The sequence below is a fragment of the Lutra lutra genome, chromosome 4 (assembly GCF_902655055.1).
Source record: "Lutra lutra chromosome 4, mLutLut1.2, whole genome shotgun sequence".
Lineage (NCBI taxonomy): Eukaryota > Metazoa > Chordata > Mammalia > Carnivora > Mustelidae > Lutra > Lutra lutra.
The window spans coordinates 172,592,950-172,612,832 of record NC_062281.1 but is presented as its reverse complement, the minus strand read 5'-3'; the positions used below and the strand labels follow the sequence as shown (position 1 = coordinate 172,612,832).

Genomic DNA, 19,883 nt, shown 5'->3' with positions numbered 1-19,883 from the left:
AGGACAGATTATAGTCCAACAAAGGAGACATTTATTCTTGGCCTATCTCGGTAAACGTTGCAATAGGAGATAAGCCCCAAACACGGAGAACTCAGAAAAGGGGATTGATTCCACTTGAGGAGAGCAGAGAAGGCTTCCCGGAGGAAGCATTTAACAGGACACAGAGTTAGGAGGATGACAGAAGGAACAGTGCATGGGAGGACCGGAGACATGAAATGCCAAGGTGCATTCAGAAAGCTGTAGGGCACCCGGTGCAGCCGAACCTGGTGTGTCTGTAGCAGAGCACACAGTTTTAGGAAGGGTCTAAATTACGCTAGCATCCACAAGAGGCTGCTCTTCTTGGAAGAGGGCTCATGGGATCTGGCCTTGGGACTGACTGAGATTGAGGCTGACTAGAGAAATCAGCCCCCTCCCCACCCCGCGCGCACACACAAATAGACAGGGAAGGACCTTCTGGAAAAACCTAAAGCAATAGCCACATGAATTTTCCATGAAGCAGTTCCTCTGTGCTGAGGGCTAAGGGTTTGAGGGGGAAGAGGAGCTAAGGGAGGTTTCCCTGCAACAAGACACTAGGTCATAACAACAGGCTTGTAACGGCAGGGGCATGCCATGGCGTTCTGTCTCTGTCTTCGTGTCTTGAGGCCTGCGCTGCAGCCATCTGGCAAAACTAGCCAACCTCCTCTGTGAGGCAGAATTCCTCATAAGGCAGCCTGGAGCATTAAAAAAAGAAACTGGCTTCTGCGTCTCTGCCGCCTCCCCACCTTGGCAGAGAGACGGTGGTGCAGCGTAAGTGGCCTAAAGCATGGGGTTCAGAGCCGGATCTGGGTTTGGAGTTTGGTTCTGCCACCGATAGACTGTGCAACCTTAGACAAACTGCTTACCCTCCCTGAATCTTGATTTCCTGTTCTAGAAATGGTAATATGCCCCACATAGGGTAGCCGATAGCATCCCAGGGAATATTGAGTTTTCAATCATGAAAAGGTTCACTGCCTTTGCTCATAACTAGATGCTCAGCAAAGGGAGCTCTTCTTAAAATACTATCAGCTATTTGCATGTGGATTTGAACTTCTCAAAGCATTTTTATAATATGAATCTCATTTATGCATAACAATAAGCCGATGAGGCAAATGGGCGGCGCTCCCATTTTTATAAGCAGGAGCTGGGCAGAGTTTCCGATTCTTGGGACAAGGCGGCGCTAAAGGAAGGTCGGCTTTGCTTGACAGATGAAACATAGTGCCTTGCACATCACAAACCCTCAAAAAAATGCTGATGGACGGGTGCCTGGGTGGCTCAGTTGGTTAAGCCTCTGCCTTCGGCTCAGGTCATGATCTCAGGGTCCTGGGATCGAGTCCCGCATCGGGCTCTCTGCTCGGCGGGGAGCCTGCTTCCCTTCCCCCCCGCCCCCCCCGCCCCCCCCCCGCCTGCCTCTCTGCCTACTTGTGATCTCTGTCTGTCAAATAAATAAATAAAATCTTAAAAAAAAATGCTGATGGACAAGTGACTAATACAAGCCAGTAAACACAAAGTAAAAGGCAAGCCTTGGAATAGCAGCTGGGGGCTGCTCAGACCTTTGCTGGTCATCTCAGAGCGAAGGCCAATGAGGAGCGAGCGCTTTGCCAGAAGGCAGGGAGGTAAAAGGTATGTGACAGGTCAAGTAAGTCACAAAGGGATGGGGGTGGGGGGGTGTGGGTGGGCAGAAGATCGGTCCCAGGAAGCCATGGGCAATTCCAGTGGCTCAGTGGGCAATCTGGGGAGGGTCTTGAAGGCCCCCCAAGGAGTCAGAGTCATTCTTACCAGAAGTCATGAACATGCTATTTATTGAAACCCTCCTACAGGCTAGGCATTGCAGCCGGTAAAGGAGGAAATAAAGACACAGTGATGGTTTCTAAACAAGAAAGAAATCACAGTCTCTGAGGAAGAGGGTTCTAGCAGCTGTGAATGGGAATTCCTGGCCATCAGTTAAGACTCTTACAGTCAGCAGGCCTGGAGGAAAGGCAAAGAGCCAACACAGAGGGCGTTTCATCGGAGCCTGGCGATGAGCTGGGGGGTGGTGGAAGGTGGGATTCAGGAGGGAAAGGGAGCTGGTAGCTGTCGCGAGCCTACTGTGCGCCGGTCGCCTCTGCAGGCCACCGCGCTCATCTTTACAGCCTGTGGGAAGTACAAATATCTGAGTTTTATAGGTGAGGAAATTGAGGTTTACAGAGATTAAGTAACTTGATGATGGTCATAAAACTAGTAAGTAGGGAAGCTGGGGTCTGAAACCAGATCTAACTCTGAAGCCCATGCTTTTCCCATTATAACACTGCCTCTGTGGGAAAGGAAAATGAAGTCAGAATAACACTGAGACTGAGAGCCTGTGCTATAAGAGTAGCTCACGACTGTGGACAGTGGCCAGGAAACTGGGAACGGGGATTCTTCTGTAGAGGAACACAGCCAGGTTTTTGTTTTTATTTTATGAATTCTGTAAATTTAAAGATGTGTATACAGGGCGCCTGGGTGGCTCAGTCGGTTAAGCATCTGCCTTCAGCTCAGATCATGCTTTCAGGGTCCTGGGATGGAGCCCTGTGTCAGGCTCCCTGCTCAGCAGGGAGTCTGCTTCTCCCTCTCCCTCTGACCTTCCCTCCTACTGGTGCTCTCAGTGGCTCTCTTGCTCTCTCAAATGAATAAATAAAAAGATCTTTAAAAAAAAAATCTTTAAAAAGTGTGTATATCCAAGGCAGAAAATATCCTGTAGACAGGAAATGTCTAGGGAAGGGGAATGAAGACAGGGATGGACACATATTGAAAACTCTTCTGCTGACAGGTGGTAGGTGTCTGAAATGTAAGAACAGTAAGCTCCTTTAGGGGTGAGTGTTGGAGTACAATGCCAGAAGGACAGGACTGAGTCTTTGGGAGTCCCATAGCTAATGGCAGTGGGGTGAGGGGAAAGGAGGGGGGAGGCAGGTCCCACCTACATGCACAGATGGTCACAAGCCACACATGGCCATTCTGGGCGTCGGTACTTCCCAGTGCCAGCTGAGGATCATCCTCCTTCTGTTCTGTTCTCGAAACTTACTCATTTTTTAGGCACAACTCCGATTTCCTCAACCCCCAATTAGAATTTAAACTCTTGTTCATCTCTGTTACTCCCATATGGTTAGCGTTATGTTGGCACATAATAGGTGCTAAATGAGTATTTATTGAGCTGAACTAACAATTAAAGAGACAGAGAAAAACTATTTGGGGACGACAGTTAATTAGTCTTTCTGAGTCATATCTTCTTCATTTGGGGAATGGAATAATCATTGTTAGTGTTAAATGAGATATGTAGGTAAGATATGTGGGTATTTAGTACAGTGCCTGGGACATGTTTGTACGGTGACTGGATTGTTCATTAACTGGTAATTATTATTATTAGCTGGCAATGACCCATGGAGGTAATGTAATAGGAGCCTAGGGGTTAGGATTTCAGGAAAGAAGGCTCAACAGTTCCATGGCCCTCTGTGTATCCACAGTTGTACCCTCTTCCTCTGTCTCTGTCATACACACAACACCACACCACACACACACACACACGTACACACCATGATGTGTTTAAGCAAAATATATAATGCCTCCACTGATCATCCCCTAGACCTTTCCCCCTGCTATAAAGAGGAACTTCTTAGTAATCTAAATTCGGTCCTACAGTGGATAGTTGAAATGACCTTCATGGCTGGTTGCACGAAGCTAACATCAGAATTGTTGGGCATTTTGACTCCAGCGAGATAACAAGCCCACTTGGATGTTTTGTTTTTATTGGATTCTCTAAGTAAAGCATCTATCTCACAGCTTGGAAGCTGCTCTGGGAGAGAAATGTGGTACCCGAGAGTCCTAGAATCAGCCCAGTACCACGTTGTCAGGCCTATCACAGACAGAAATCACTATTCCCCTGACACAAACCCCTCTCTGTGATAAAACAAAGCTGCTATGTGGCAGGCCTTTCCAGCAGTTTTTGCTCCTCTGATGAGACCTGAGGAGGGATGCAGGAGGACAGAACAAAGACTTGGCATCTGGAGCACAATTGTGTGGAAAGGCCTAGAATTTTCAATGACCTGACAGTTTCCTTTTTTTCACAGCATCAACTTCCTGGTCACAGCAACTTGCTGCTCAACTTTGGGCCTGAGTGTGCAGCCAAGGCCCTGAGTTTATCCCTAGAATGAGGACTCCAAGAACTAAGCCTGTGCGGAGCTGTGGCCCAGCTCCCTTTAAGGACTCGGTTTCCCTGCAGGCGGGGCCCATGGGACCTTGCTGCCTGCTCCTCTTAAAGCCCTCCCTTGTTCTGTCCCTCGAATTTCTGAGAAGCCCACCTCTTAGGCTCTCCTCTCCGCCCCTTACTCCCCTCCCCCACCTACCAACCCACCCCTTTTCAGGGCATAAGGGACCTTTTCTATTTGCAGATCTTAAAGAAGCTGGTTGCCAAGGTGACAGGAGCAAGGAACCGCAGGGAGCTCGCCATGGGGGAGGGGCTTTGCCCCCAAACAGCTGTCAGTGGGAGCAGTCCCAGCTTGGGACTACAGCATTGCCTGTTTCTGGGAGTACATAGCCCCCAGGGGGACACATTCCTCTCCACTATGATCCCCCACTGCCCCCCACCGCAGGTCTCTACTGGTTACTGCTCCCTGGAGGCAACCAGTCAGCCAGCTCGAAAATGCTCCAATAACCAACAAAACCCCGCCACCCCCCGCTTCTCCCTCCCTCCCTCCCTCCCTCTCTCTCTGTCTCTTTCACACACCACACCACACACACCACACACACACACACACTCTCTCTCTCTCTCCTCTCTCCAGTGTGCATGCCCACATGCTCTGATTCCTCTGTTCATTCGAAGTGGGTTGGGCTGGGCAGGAGGCCGAGAAACTACCTCTGCCTGAGGACCCCGAGCCCAGCGCCAGGTGCTGTTCCAGGCCGCCCCCACCAGGACTTAAGGATTATTTCCCTCTCTTTTTGTTCCAGAGGCCTGAGAGGATCTGCAGCATCATAACCCTTCCACGGCATTCCATCTGGGAGGTTGGGGTGGGGAATGGAATCACTGCCTTACAGAGAGGAAGGGGGAGAAGAAGGAAGGAAGAATGGGAGAGGATGGTAGGAGGCAGCAACCATGCAAAGCCCACTGATTTGTATGATCTAGATGAGGCTCACAGCTGCTCCAAAAAAAAGTTCTGGAGAGCCACTGGTCTCTGTATTGTATATAGCCACAAATTACTAGTCCCAGGCCATGCCTGGGCCCCAGGCCTCAGCCTGTAACTCACTACTGTCACCTTTATAAGATTCAAGAGAAGAGAGTCCTCCGCTGGATTCCGTAAGATGCAGAACTTAGAACCATCAGGCTCTTTGACTTTTTTCGGTCACGAACAGGAAAGCCTAGGAAAGACCCAAATTACTGCAAGAAATGGGAGAGGCAAAAATACAGCTGAAGGACTAAGAATACAGAATCTGACTCGGCCAGGCACAGAAACTGGTTTCCAGTTCTGCCGCTTAGGATTTATGTTGACCTTGAGAAACATATTGTAGTAAGTTCTTGGATAAGCTATCTGAGCTTTCATCCTCTCGTCTGCAAATGGATAAACACATCTACCTTACAGGTTCTTTCGAAGGTTAACAGGACGGTGTGATAAAGATGCCTAGCGTATCATCTAGGTCACAGGAGATGTTTTCTCAGCACCCCAGTTTCTCGAGGACTCCAGGGTTTCCCTTGCACATTTAGAAAGAACTCGAGAAACTGGTCTTTCTGTGGAAGGGTCCTAGAATCTGGGGGGCTAGCCTCAATCTAGGGAGAGGCTATATTTTGGCTTGGATGGAAATGGTTCTCAGGAAGTAGGGCTTGTAGGGTTTGTAGCTTGAATGAGAAGGTAGAAGTGCTAATTTGGGGTCTCACTCTCATCCAAGCTGCTGTCAACTCGCTGTAAGATGCCCAGCCTTGACCCTTTTGAGCCTAGTCAGGAAGAGGCTGGACTAGTGTCTGATGAAAGCAATGCCAGCCGGTGAGAAACATCTGGAACACACAGGGCAGTGAGGCGTGTGTCGGTGAGCTGGCTGCCTTCCTTAGCTCAAGCAGTGACCGTCCAAAGGCAGAGAATCACCAACCCTTTGCCCTTGAAACCTAAGGAGAGTAAATGAAGGACTGGAGTGTAGATCCTTCTTGCTCGCTATCATGACACTTGACTTGTGCTTTCCCCTGTCTTGACTATCTTCCCCTGCTTTGTCTGGTGGGGAAACTACTCATGCTTTAAGACTCACAGGCCATTTCCTCTGAGGGACAGTATCTCTGACCCATCATCCTGGCACTGAGTTGGCGGCCTGTGCCCACACTTACCTTGGACTTACTCCTATAATAAGATCTTTGAAGTTGAATGGATTTGCTTATATATCTGGCCCCCTCTTTTGGACTGCACATTATTTAGGTAAGGTGTTGTATTCTGGCCCTCTTGGTTAATCTAGTAACTGGCATACATAGGCTCTCAAGAAAAAAAAATGCAGGTTAGATTGGCTGGTAAAATGGTCTGGATGAAGACAGAGGGTCAGTGGTGGTCTCAGGTATTGACCAGGATAATGATCTCTTTCATGTTAGGCCATATTGTCTATAGCTATGCCGCTTTCCAGTCGGCGACAGGAGAAGAATTAGGCACAAACAAGTCAGCTGCAAGAGATTGGGAGCTGGGGACAACGGTTCGAAAGCACTGCTGCCCCGAGCAACTCCACAGTCTCACTTTTTATTAGATAGAAACAATAGCCAACAGAAGGGACCGATGAAGGTCAAACGTTAGTCACATCTTGCGGGACTAGCGAGGAGGAGGATAAAGTTATAGTTAACAAGCACATTCAAAGGACTCAACTAACTAACAGCGGGCGCTCTGGGAAGAGAAAGGAGCGATCACGGAAAAGGGAAGCAGGCGGTTTTCGTTCCACCCTGAGCTGACCCGGGTGTTCCGGGTGCTCGCTTCCCTGAAGCAGGCGGTGTTCCGCCTGGGCGGGCCAGACGTTCCCGGCTTCACGTGTGTAGCGTCCTTCTCCCAGAGACCTGTGCCAGTATACGTATTTCTTTAAGGCCGTATCTACATGTGCTTGGCAACTAGTAAATCCTCCGAGGGTTACAGTTTAAGTAACAAATTGTTCCAAGGGGCAGCAGCATAGCTATATTTATTTGGGTGGTCTAACATTGTGGTCTCATTCCCTAGACCGATAAGCTGGCTTCTAGGGTTGTTTTTTTCTTTTAAGATTTTATTTATTTATTTGTCAGAGAGAGGGATGGCAAGAGAGAAAGCAAGCAGGGGGAGTGGCAGCAGAGAGCAACGTGGGACTCAATCCCAGGACCCTGGGGTCATTACGGAGCTGAAGGCAGATGCTTAACTGACTGAGTCACCCAGGCCCTCCTTCTGAGACTTTTCTAAGGAAAGACTGACTGCCTACAGCAGGCGGTGCTGGGACAATGCTAGCAGGCAGGGAAAGAGGTCCAGCCTCAGGGGATGCTGAGTCAGTCCCCTCCCAGAACCTGCCTCACAGATAATCTGGGTATTATTATTTTTTAATCCGCTAGATTTTTTTTCTCAAGTGTCACCCTCCTTGGCAAGACTTTCTGGCTCTCCTCCCCAGAGCTAGACAGCTCCCCGGTGTCCCTGCAGTGCCCAGAGCTCACATTTATGAGTATCACAAGTACCTCACTGTACTTGTCTATCTCCCTAGACAGTGCCCTCCCCGGAGGGCAGAGCCCAAGTCTCATTTATCTCTGCGCTTCCGGAACTGGCACCATAACTGGCATACATTTGTCAACAAATGTCTGTTGCATGATGAGAAAATCAACTTCCCGCTTCCTCATCTGCCTGTGTGGTTCTTGTGTGCATCGGGCTCGTCCCTATCCCTCTTGCTGACCCTTAGAGCATTTCAAAATAGCCCAACTGACAGCCTCCACTCTCTTAGGCTAGGAGCTCTGAGTGGTACTCCGAGATTCACCATTGCGCCCGTGGCTAAGGACTCCTTTATTCCAGATGATATGGCTTTCTTCCTCTAAGCTAGATGGAGACATGGTACAGAACAAGGAGCTGATGAACGCCTCAAGATTGGAAGAGGGAAGGGAGCCTACTTCCCTCTCTCTCTCTCTCTCTCTGCCTGCCTCTCTGTCTACTTGTGATCTCTCTCTGTCAAATAATAAATAAAATCTTTAAAAAAAAAGATTGGAAGAGGGAAGAGGAGGAGATGCAGGGCTGGGATCTTAGCATGTCCATGGGAAAAAGGAAAGTTTGAAAGTTTCCCCTTCCCTTATAGTCCTCCTGGGTTTTCTGGATAAGACCCTGTCCATGGAGCCCTTACCTGGTGCGACGAGGGGTGGGTGGCCACAGCGGGGGCCATCCGGCTGAGCCCAGCCCGGCCCTCCATGCTCCCCTGTGCGTTGCTGTTACCATCTCCTTTCTTGAGTGGCTCCAACACGCTGTCAGCTATGCCAGGCTTGGCACCTGCGGGGGAACCCTGAGCGGTGTTTCTGCCCTGTGATGGGGTAGGCAGAGGCTGGTTACCACCTGGCGTGGGTTTCAGGGCCAAGCTGGGCAGGACAGGCTGGGTGGGGGTAGGGCCCGAGGCTGCTGCAGTTGGTGGCTGCTGTGTTCGAAGGGTCAAGTTCTGTACCTGGAAAAGAGGGGTCTATAGGAGTCCCGAGAATGTGGGTAGCAGCAGTGGTAACACACAGCTAAGACAGGGAATGAGGTAGGGATGGACCTAGGAATGGCTAACTGGGACAGCAGGTTGTAAAATCCAGAGAGAAAAGAGAGAAAATGAGTTAGGGGCCGAAAGAGGAACCAGGAGCAGGTAGAGTTTCTAAAGGGGACAAGAAAGAATGCTAGTGCTTGGATCCGTCAGCAGAAGAAACTGAATTCTGAGAAGGGATGCCCACCCAGGCTGGGGCGGGCTCTCTCTCCCTTCCGTTACCTCCTCTCCTCCCCCAAACTATCAGGATGGGATGCATTCCATTTAGAAAGAATTCCCAGCTACAGCGGGGTCCAGGGCTTCCCACACTCAAAAGGGCCAGGGCAAAAGTGAAAGTTAATTGACCAGCGTGGCCACCAGGCAAAGGATCTTTTGTTTTTGGTTTTGTTTTTGTTTTTTTTGTCCTCAGGATCTCAGGAAGAGGTTTACACCAGGATCAGCGTGCTTACTCAACCTGGCCCCTGGTGCCCTCTGCTGGACGCGCAGAGGCTGTGCCTGACTTGCTTCTGACCAATCTGATTTCTCTCGCTCCCAAGTGCTCTCCCGGACTGTAGCTGGGGTGAGGAGAGAGTTGGGGAGGGGGGTGGTGTTGCCCCGCTGCCCTTAGAATCTTTACAGCCACAGCAGTATCTGTGTACTCCCAGCGGAAGGTGGGGACCCAGGACTGACCTTGCTCCCTCTTCCGTGCCATTTTTCCTGAACTAGAGGGGCTAGTGTGTGTAGCCAGAGTGGGATTTTTCCACTTGAAAAGCAACACAGAAGTTATACTGGGAAAAAGCTAGTAATGGCCACCCATTATTGGCAACAGCGTTTACCCCAGCCTGTTGCTCTCTGACTCCTGATCTACGTTTGAGGGAATGGAGCGGAGTCGAGAGTGGCTGAGGTCTTCTCAACGGGGGAATTAATTAAGGAGTCAGTCTGGGAGCAGCGGGATGTCCTGTCTCCCCCCGGCTTTCCTAGAAGATCCCAACCTTTCAAGAGAGTCAAAGAGCCTCCAGGCCTGTGCCCATACCCGGTATCAGTACCCCTCTACGGAGGTGCCCACCCCCCTGCCCTCCCAGCAGCATGGAATCCTCACCTGGGCGGGGGTGGGGGGCCGGGCGGGGGAGCCAGTGCCGAGCTCAGGCTGCACAGTAGCGACGGTGGCCGTGGGCGTGAAGATGAGCTGAGGGGACAAAGGAACAGTGCCGCCTAGGCTCCTAGCTACCTGCACCAGGTTACCTGGCTGGGCCTGGAATCACAGGAAACGAGGCGCCTTTTACCTGCCCAATGTGGGCTCAGCCACAGGACAGGCCAGTTCAGCCAAGGAGCAGATATGGGGAAAGAGGGAGGCAAGAGAGGGAAAGAGTCCAGGGGGACCACCTGAAAGTCTCAAGAGGCTTGTAGCGTCCTGATCCAGGCTGGCTAGTGAAGGGGAGGCGGGGGAGAGCGCATCTGGGGATGCATGTTGGGTTTACTTCAGAAGCCTTTGTGAGGAGCTCATCCCAGAGGGCCAAACTTCCTGGGACACCCTGAAGTCACTCTCTCCACAGCACCCCAGGGAGCAGGGACCTTGGGTTCAGACAGATGTCATAGGACCTCTTTCCAGGTCTAACCCACTCCTGACTCCAGGTCTGGGCCAGAATGGGACTCCCCTGCACAAGGGATCCAAGTAGATGTATTCTTTTCTCGGTTCTTAGTCAAATTTAGATTCAGGTGGGAGGGGGGTGCAGAGACAATGGTGGCGGAAGACCGGGGTTCCTGGAGCCATACTCGGGCCTGCCTCTCCTTCGGTGGGTACCAGCTACATGCAGGTCTGTGCGTGACACTTCCAACCCTGCGAGCCTTGTTTGGTGCCCCGTGGGTCTGCAGATATCTCATAGGCAGCTTTCCCCAAACTCTGAGGTACACCTATGTCTACTCCTCTGGGCGGGTGTGCCCTGCACTGGGGAGGGAGGCAGACAGGCTGAAGGACCCCGACTGGGGCAGCTGAGTAGGACAAGGGAACGAGTAAACCGAAGACAAAGGCAAGTTTGGGCAGGGTCACGCTGTGGCCTCCTGTTCCCTAGGGAAGTGCAAGTCTATTCCATACTGTGTGTCCCAGAGGCTATTTCCAGGGAATGGAACACTACAAACAACAAACTCAGAGTCAAGAAAGGAAGTGCTGGAGCAAGACCGGAAAATCCCCAAGTGTCAAGTTCTGGCCACAGAAGCAAAGGGAGGGTAGGACTGTATTGTCTTCAGGGCAGCGTGTCAAGGAGCCAGAGGGAGACATCTTCAGGAGGGGAGACACGAGATCAGACTCAGTGAGCTGAGCCTGACAGAGAGCTACACGTTATTTGCCTCCTGGGAAGTATGCTGCTGTTTTCCCTGGAAATTCTTCTAAATCTTAAGGACCCAGACCTCAGGACCTTTGCATCCCTTAGGGGCAGGTATAGAGGAGAGATTCTAGGTAAGCAGGTCTGGGGCTGATCCCATCCTGAGCACATTTGGCACATTCAAATAAGCTGAATTAACAGGTGACAGAGTGACCCTGATTTGGATGGGGACCCAGTTGGGAGAGCAGTGGAGACAGCAGTGTGTCGTGAAATGGAATGTCACCTTTACCCCCTGGGCTGGAATTCTCCTTTGGCCCTGGAACTAGTGGTGGCTGGTCCCTGTAAGGCCTGCCACAAGGGGTTAAGACCCCATTTTTGTAAAGTTCATGGATGTCTATGTGTTTGCTTAAGTATCTGCGTATACTGACCATCTGGGCATGGGCCCCTCCATTTTCTACCCTAATGAATTCGGGGGAGTGGTTTCTGATAAGAAGAGGACTATTAGGAAAGGAAAGGAGGCCTCATCAGCAACCTTCTCCATTTCAGCTGGGAACCCCACATGTCCTTGGGTCACTGAGCCTGTACCCAAGCTCCCATTCAACCTTCCAGATGCCCTCTTCTTTATGCCACCCCTTACCTCTTGCCGCCTGTCCCTGGGTGCTCCTCCCCACCACTTCTCTAATCCCTACCCTCTTTAACCTCCCAGCCCCAACCTGTCTGTCTTTGTCCTCCTCCCAGGCCATCTGAGCTGCGGCCCAGGCTGGGTACTCACCATCTGCGCCCTTAGATACATCTGTGCTTGGCTTGCCGTCAGGGCCGGAGATGACGTGTTGCCCAAGAGCACAGCCTGCTGGGCGATGCCTGAGGCTGTCGCCGAGTTGACGCTCTGCGCCCGGTTGATGAGCTGGGCTGCTGCTGGGGAGGCTGCCAGATTGATCTGATGAGAGAGAAACATGCAGTAGGAAGCAGGAGGTTCTGTTGGTTAACTCTGTGCCCCCCCCCCCCATCCACTTCTTTCTCTCTCCCTCCTCTGTTCCTTGGTGGATTCAGCCTTCTTTAGGACCATCTCTGACACATGCGTCTTGGAGCGTCCCTCAGCCCTGCCCCATCTCTGGCCCATCTCTGGCCTATGTGTGGAGCTGCAGGGAGGGTTCAGTGGCAGAGAGAACTGAACTCTACACAGAGAGTCTGGCCGTTGGAGTGAAGGGTGACAGGGAGTTACTAAAGTAAGGGTTAGAAAGAGCCAATTTTTTTCCCCCCTACCCTGGCAAGAGTGATAGATTCCAGCCATGAGCAGGGCTAAGGATTCCCTGCCTGGGTCTGGGAGCCCGAGAGCATCTGGGGCAAGGAGGGAGGAGCTGGACCCAGCGCCGTGGGTTCTGCTTGCTGCTCTCCAACCTACTCACCGAGGATGACTGGGCTGGGGCCTGTGCAGACACGTTGCTGCCTGACGTGCTCCCTTGTCTGTTGGCCACCAGGCTTGCCTAGAAAAGAACAATGCTTGTCACAAGGGCCCCAGATCTCCTCCAGCTAGCTGTTCCCCAAGCTCTCTAAGGAAGCGCTAGAGGACAATGGTTAGGAGTCCAAAGCCTACAGTCAAACCCTCATTCTACTTCATCTGTGTGGCCTCAAGCACGTGCTTCAGTTTCCTCTTTAAAAAAACAGAACCCACCTTGTAGCATCACGGAAAGGATGAAGCAAGGCAAAGCATCTACACGTAAGAGCTCAGAGGATTAGTGATGATTACTACCTATCTTTCTGGGTCTCTGTAGCCCCTGCCACCGTGCTCTGTCACATTGGGCTCACAGACCCCATGAGAGATTTTGCACAGGCTGTCTGGCATGTTCTGTCTGCCCGCCTTCCCATGGCCGGCTTCTTCCCATACTTCACGTGTCAGCGCCATGTCCCTCCAGCAGACAGACGGTCCCTGGCTGCCCAACCCAGGACAACCCACTTGTCTCTCAGGCCAAGCGAACTTTCTCTTTCAGACTGCTTAAAGCAACTTAGAGATTTAGATATTTCGCTTCCTCATCTATCTGGGTTTCTGTTTGCTCGCTCTCACCTCATCTAAGCTCTGCGAAGCAGGGTCCACAGCGGACTCAGTGTCTGACATGCCCTGTGGCACAGTGGGTGCACGGGACTTTTGGTGAATGAAGGAACGCATGAGGTCTTCTCAGCCACGGAGGACAGACAGGAAGCTAGGTGGGCAACGGCCTTCTCTTGAGGTCACTCCCTCCGGCCCCCGCCAACGGCCTTCTTTTGAGGTCACTCCCTCCGGGGCCCCCCCTAGTGTGGTGTGGTGCCCTGGGGAGGAGGGGTTCCCCCGGCCCTTCTTCCTGGGGCCAGCTGGGCAGAGAGTTCCACCACTCCACTCACGGGGCTGTGTGAACTTGGGCCCTGGGCCGAACTTCCCACACACTCTTTCCTCATCTGGCAAAGGACCATGACCTTCGTGCCCCCGCCCAGGGATTCTGTGAGGGCACCCCCTGCCCCTGTGCCCCTCCCCCCTTGCCCCCAGCGGCACCGCACGGCACCGCACCGTGCATACAAGGCCTGCTCCTCCCTCCTCCCCCCTCCCCCACCCTGCCCCTCTCACCTGCTGCACGGCAGCCAGGCTCTGGAGCTGGGCGCCACTGAGGTGCTGCTGCTGGAGCGCGGCCGTCTGCAGCATGAGGTGCTGCTGCTGGGCCGCGTACATCTGCTGCAGGTACTGGGCCGCCGTGCTGGGCTGCCTGTGCAGCGCCTGCTGGATCACCTAGGGGGCCGGCGGGGGACAGGGGGAGGCAGCGCTGTCACCGGGCTGGCGGGGACCCTCCCCTTCTTCCCCAACGCCTGGGAAGCCCCATCTCCCCTTAACTGCTCAGGGCACCCCAGGCCAGCGGCCACCCCTACAATGGGTCACCACGCCCTAGGGAGGCCTGCGGCCGGCGCCGGTCCACCCTGCCTACTTCTCCGCCCTCGTCTGCCCCTGCAGAGCTTCAGCTCCTGGGCTCCTCTCCTCCCCAACTGCATCAGCTCTGGGCGCGGCCGCCGCGTGGCGTGGGGAAAGTCAGAGCAGGACACCGCTGCTCTGAGCGGCTCTGGGCAGCGGGGAGGCTCAGGGCGACAGACAGCAGGTAGCGGGGAGAAAGCCTCCAGGGACACCGTGTCCCCTGCCAGGCTTGTTCGCCACTCCCCCTCTGGCCATTCCCTGTGCTCAGATTGGGGGACCAGAGCACTGGACAGTGAGGGCAGGGGGACTGAGGCCCAATAAGGTGGAGAGAAGGAAAGGGGTAGGAGAGAGAGGCAGGTCCGAAGGGGGGCCTAGTCCAGCCTGAGCAGCACAGCCAGCAGCCGCAACTTACCCAAGGGCCACACCCTCCAGGCTGGGGCTGCTTCCCAGGATCTGCCCCCAGCTGCTAGAGTTCCATCAGTCCCTTAGAAGAAAGTCCCATTGGCCTTAGAGAGCAGGCCAGTGCCACAAGGATGATGCCTTTCTCTTGTATTCTTTCTCTTCCCCTCTCCGTCATTCCCTCTTTCTGGCCACCATCACTATCACCAGCCTTGCTGCTACTCCTGTTTCCAGACTAGACTGGCTGAGCCATTGCCTCTAGGAAGTGACAAAGGCTTCCTTTGATTCTTTGATCTCCTTCTCCCCAACCTTCACTCCCAATGTCTCAAAACCTCCACTTATCCCCAGGAACAAATAAAAGTGAATGCCTTTCACCCAGCCCTGAGATCTTCTGTCTTCTTCTCCTAAGCCCCACAGACATTTCTCCTCCCTTCTCCTTGCCTGGTCACCCTCCTGCCATCTTGCCTCCTGATGCTCCATGCGGGCGCTGGCCAGTCTTTGGCCCACTTGCTACTCTTAGCTCTGCCACATCCCTGACCATGGGGCTGCTCCCCACCCTGGGTCCTGCCCCCAACAAGCAAGCATCCAGTCTGGCTTTCTCTGCCTTAGCCTGACTTCTAGGGCTGGTGGTTCTTGACCAACACCATCTTTGGGCTCAGATTTGGAGTTCTGCAAAAACAGGCTAATATCTCAGATTCTTCATGGGCTCTGGGATCTCCAGATTCCTCCACCCCAGCCCAATTCTTCAGATCCCACTCCTCTTCAGTGTTCTCTCTCCTCAAATGGTCCCAGTTTATACAATCACAGTGCTCTTTATTCCTTGTTCTCTCCCAGAATCCTTTCCTCTTACTCCCCTCACCTAGGCCTCTCTATTTTCCTTAGACTCCTGAATGAACATCCCTGCAATCCGGACAGTAGTGGTGGAGATATGGTGGCTCTTCCTCACCAGAGGGCTGGTGACAACAAGTGGAAATGGCAGGAGCCCTGAACCACTGTGCATTGGTGCGCAACGCAACCGTGGCGGGGGGGGGGGGTGTCCATCGCAGCACAGAAAACCCCCAATCCCTTGCATCTAGACTTGTGATGAGATGTGGGAGGACGGCTCATCCTGACGTGGGCTGCCAGAAGCTGTGCTCAAACCCTCATGTTCCGAGGGGCTGGGAAGAAGCCAGGTGTGGGGGTGGTAAGGATGGGTGCAGGAACCATGGCTTTACTCCACCGGACACAGAGGTAACCCGGAGAGGGAAGACTTCAGAGTACCTGATGGTATCTTCAGACTCTCTCGCTGTCTACTGTGACGTGTCCTCCACTCCCAAATCTGGGCCAGGGGCCAAAGCCGGATGAGGTCACATGTCTGATACATTTGTGGGGGATTAGCCCAGCTCCCTGGAGCGAACACTTCCTAGGGGCAGTCTATCTGTCTTATCTGGGGACCTCACACAGACACAGGGCTGTGGGGGGCATGAGGTTCAGCCTTTTCTGTCTTCACCTGAATGGCCTGGGTGAGTTATTACCTTCTCTGGGCCTCAGTCTTCTCCGTTATGGAAGAAGAATGTAATACCCATTTCCAGCAGGAGGATTAGATAAATCCGCAGTGGTTTTCGTACCATATGGGGCACAAAGCAGATGGTGAAACATGGGCATGGGTGTGTGGGGGACCATGTGTCATCACCCGGAAGGCCTCAGGGATGACACTTAGCCACTACTGCTTTGGGGATCCCTTTTGGTCCTCTAAGAAACTTAGTTTTATTACAGGGCAGTGGTTTTTCAGATAATAGGTCTAGGTGGTGGCTGAGTAGCTCCCTATTGCTTTTTTTCTGCTTATTATTTTTGTTTCCCCTTCACACTTTCACATGCCTGTCCTCCCAAACAGCACTCTGGGATCTGAATCACCAGGTGAGATAGGAATTTTCCAGATCTGCAAAGTATTCTCTCTCTCCCTGAACCTCCCTGATCAGACCCATCTAGCATCACTTCTTCTCTAGCGGTGTCTAAGTATATATCCATGAACACATTCCCTGATGCCCATTCTAGAGTCCGCAGCCCAGTTGCTCCCCAGACCATGCCAACATGTCCTCCTGGCTAGCCCCAACATGATCCAGGACTACGATCTCTAGATCAGCTGGAATCTTACCTGCACAGTCTGCCGGTCAGGAATGCCACTATACACAGAAATCTGGGGCCCCGTGGGGCGGCCACTCCCACCGCTGCTGCCACTGTTGCAGCTGCTGCTGGTGCTGCTGGATGTATGGGGGACTGGCAGCTCGTTCTCCATGGCCGGTGCAATGGCACAGTCAGGGCACTTGGACAGCAGAAGGGCAGGCAGGTGCTGGGAGCAAAGAGGCAGAAGTGAAATGTCACACAGGTGCTTCCTAGAGAACGCATACATATGTATCAGCTTTCCATCAGCCTGGGGTGGGACCACTTCTGGACTGAGGCCTGAGATGTACTTGTCACGGAAGGACAAGGCCAGGTGTGACTCACAATCAGATCTGCCTGATTTTAAAGTCTAAGACCTGGGGCCACCTGGGTGGCTCAATCAGTGAAGCATCTGCCTTCAGCTCAGATCATAGGGTCTCAGGGTCCTGGGATCGAGTCTCGCATTGGGCTCTCTGCTCGGTGGAGGGCCTGTTTCTCTCTCTGCCACCCCCTCCCCACTCTCGCTCATGCTCTGATAAATTTAAAAAAAAAATCTTTCTTTAAAAAAGATACTATTTATTTATTTGACAGAAAGAGAGAGCACAAGAAAGGGGAGCAGCAGGCAGAGAGAGAGAAGCAGGCTCCCCACTTAGCAGGGAACCTGACACGGGACTCGATCCCAGGACCTGGAGATCATGACCTGAGCTGAAGGCAGTTGCTTAACCCACTGAGCCACCCAGGTGCCCCATAAATAATCTTTAAAAATATATATAAAGTCTATGACCTGGCACTCCTTGTTCTGCTGAAGGAGCTAAAAGTAGCAAAGGAGGCAGATTACCTCCAGTGGCCTTCCTGCCAGTGATCTTAGGGGTCAGCTCCCCCCCATTCTCCCCGGTCCCCCCTCACCCCCTACACTCTACCTCTTTACCTTCGGAATGGAGAAACGGGGCATCAGAGAACTTATTATTTGTCTGAATGTATATAGCTCATTAATGAAAGAGATGGGATTACAAGTCTGGGGAGAACAGAATGAGGGAAAGAGATGAATGAGGCAATAAAATGAGCTGGAGGGTTTATTTGGTTGTGTTGGTCCAGGCCAGAAGAGCTGCCAGCGTGTTTGGAGTCTCTATTTTCTCGAAGAAGTAGTTAGAGAGTGCCCTCTGATCTAACGCTAAGCAGGGCGCTGTGTCAAGCAGTGTGGTTGAAACTGCAGGTTTGGGGTTCCGAAAGACTTGGGTTTGAGTCCTGGCTCTGCCGCTTACAAGCTGGGAAACCTTGGCAAGTCACACTTCCCAAACCTTCTGTCTCAATCTGTCAGATGTGAGAATCCATGAATTGGTGGGAGATGCAAGTCAAATAATGATACAGAGTGCTTAGTAGAGCATCAGGCAAATACGGAACACTCCAGGCATTGGCTGTTGTTGTGGTTATTAAAATGGTCTCCAGTCCGGTTCCAATAGAGCAATCCTCTCCAAGGTAGAGCTGGCCCAGCCTCCTGGAACCTTCGATCCCAGCCACTAAAGGGTGCCAGGAATTCCCTCAGGGACCAGCCTATGATCTGGATTCAGAACTGGAAATCACATGTCCCCTTGAGACATGTGTTGGGGAGTGAAGGGGCTGGGAGGGAAGGAGGGGTGGTGAGAAAGGCAGATCCAGGTCTAAGGTCAAGTTCCCCTTTCTTCTTTCATGCTATTCCTAAAATTCTCATTTCTACATATGAGCTTTTCCTTCTACCTATTCTTTCCTATATCTAGAAACGACACTTGTCATCCCATCATAAACATTGAATTCTCTTTGCACATTATGCCAGTTTAAGAAATGAAAAAAATATATATGATTTTTCATACTGCCAAGAGCATTGGTTAGTACCCAAAACTAAAACAGTCATTAATGTCCTATTGGCTTCTTCCCAAAGCTTCTCGGTGTGGAGGCGCTCAATGTTTCTCAGGCTGCCTTTTTCTGACTGGGTGGGTTTCGCAGTGAGCTGAACAAAGTAGGGGTACAGGCTAAAGGACCGGGACCTGTGAGTCCTGGGTCCTTGAGGAGTGATTGCCCCTAATGTTTGAATGTCTCCTTTTCTGCCACAGGGCAAGGCTCTTGTCATGAGTTCCCTTTGTGCAGAGCTGCGCTCGGTGCCTGCCTCGTGCCTGCCTCCTTATGGCCATCACTTGTCAAAGATTGTTACGATGGTAACAACGTAGGAATCAATAAAACCAGTGTCAACAAATACTTCCTGCGCTCTGCTCGGTTGAAACCTATCTTATCTTAAGTTCTAGGGAGGGACAGGTAGGTTGGGTAGGAAGGCGTACAGGCATAATTCCATCTTGCAGGAACCGACAAACTAGCTGCAGAGACAAGGCTCAGTTGAAATTTCAAGGATCGCCACCGACAAATCAGAGTTAAATTCAAACATGGAAAATCCCATAGAATCCCAAAGTCTTCTTTTAGTTAAGTGCCTCACTCTCCCTTTTGAGCAGGGTGCGGTTTCAGTTCTTGGTTTCATTCTGCCCTGGGAAATTTCAGTGCAAGTACTTGTAAACATAAAACATAAAATGGGAAAACGGCAGCAGTCACAGCAAATTAAGGACAGAGTGAGTAATCCACACTTCCTGAATGATGGAGCCTCAGCAGCAGCTCAGGCAGATCTTGTGCACAGTATATACTCTGTCCTTGCTGACAAATAAAGCAGGGCAGAATCCTAAAGAGAGCATGCCACTCCTATATAGAAAACCTGCACAGGCAAGGACAGCAGCTGGCCCTCATGCTAGGGTGGGAGACTTAGCAACACAGGGATAGACATAATGTGTTTCCTGAATTCACTTACCTGATGGTCTCCTTACTCCTGCTGCATTCTTGGCTCCTCCCCACCCTCCCCCCCAGCTTTGCCTTGTCTCATTAATTTTTGCTCCCAAACCCTGGTTTTCTGATTTTCCTGTTCTTGTTCCTGTCCCCTGTCCCTGTCCTCAGTCCTACCTGTGCTTCCTTGCCCTGGCCCCATCCTCTTCCAAGGGGAAGATCATACTCACCTTGATGGTGCTTTGGCTCGGGACTCGCGGGCTCTCTGTCTCTCTCTGGAACAGGTGCATGCATCTCTCCCTCTCCCTCCTCTCTCTCTTACCTGGGCTGCATTGATCCTGAGTGGTTGCTCTAGTTTACAGCAATGAGCTCTCTCTCCCCATTCCTGACCTCTGCTCTGTCCCCACACTATGTCCTAGTCCTGGTTGCCTGCCCTGCCCATAGTGGCCCTCGCTCGGCTGCTGGCTCACTCTGTGTCTGCTTTCCTTGCCTCCTGTGCTCTAGCTCTCCTTTCTTGTGCCTGAGGATCTCTCTCCCCCAGTCCTGATCCAGCATACCCTCTCACTTTCACTCGCTCTAGATCGTGCATGCGCCCTCTCCCTGCT

At 52.1% G+C, this 19,883-nt stretch overlaps 1 protein-coding gene across 1 annotated transcript in view; it reads right to left on the bottom strand.

Moving 5' to 3' along the window:
• PHC2 (polyhomeotic homolog 2) overlaps positions 1-19,638 on the bottom strand; it is a 56,952-nt gene extending 37,314 nt beyond the window's left edge. The window contains 8 exon segments of the mRNA XM_047723924.1: positions 2,030-2,040; positions 8,336-8,637; positions 9,794-9,880; positions 11,785-11,949; positions 12,419-12,496; positions 13,609-13,767; positions 16,478-16,672; positions 19,509-19,638. Of these exon segments, the coding sequence (XP_047579880.1) occupies positions 2,030-2,040; positions 8,336-8,637; positions 9,794-9,880; positions 11,785-11,949; positions 12,419-12,496; positions 13,609-13,767; positions 16,478-16,672; positions 19,509-19,568 (1,057 nt within the window). The 5' untranslated portion in view covers positions 19,569-19,638.
• Between the last annotated feature and the right edge of the window lie 245 nt (positions 19,639-19,883).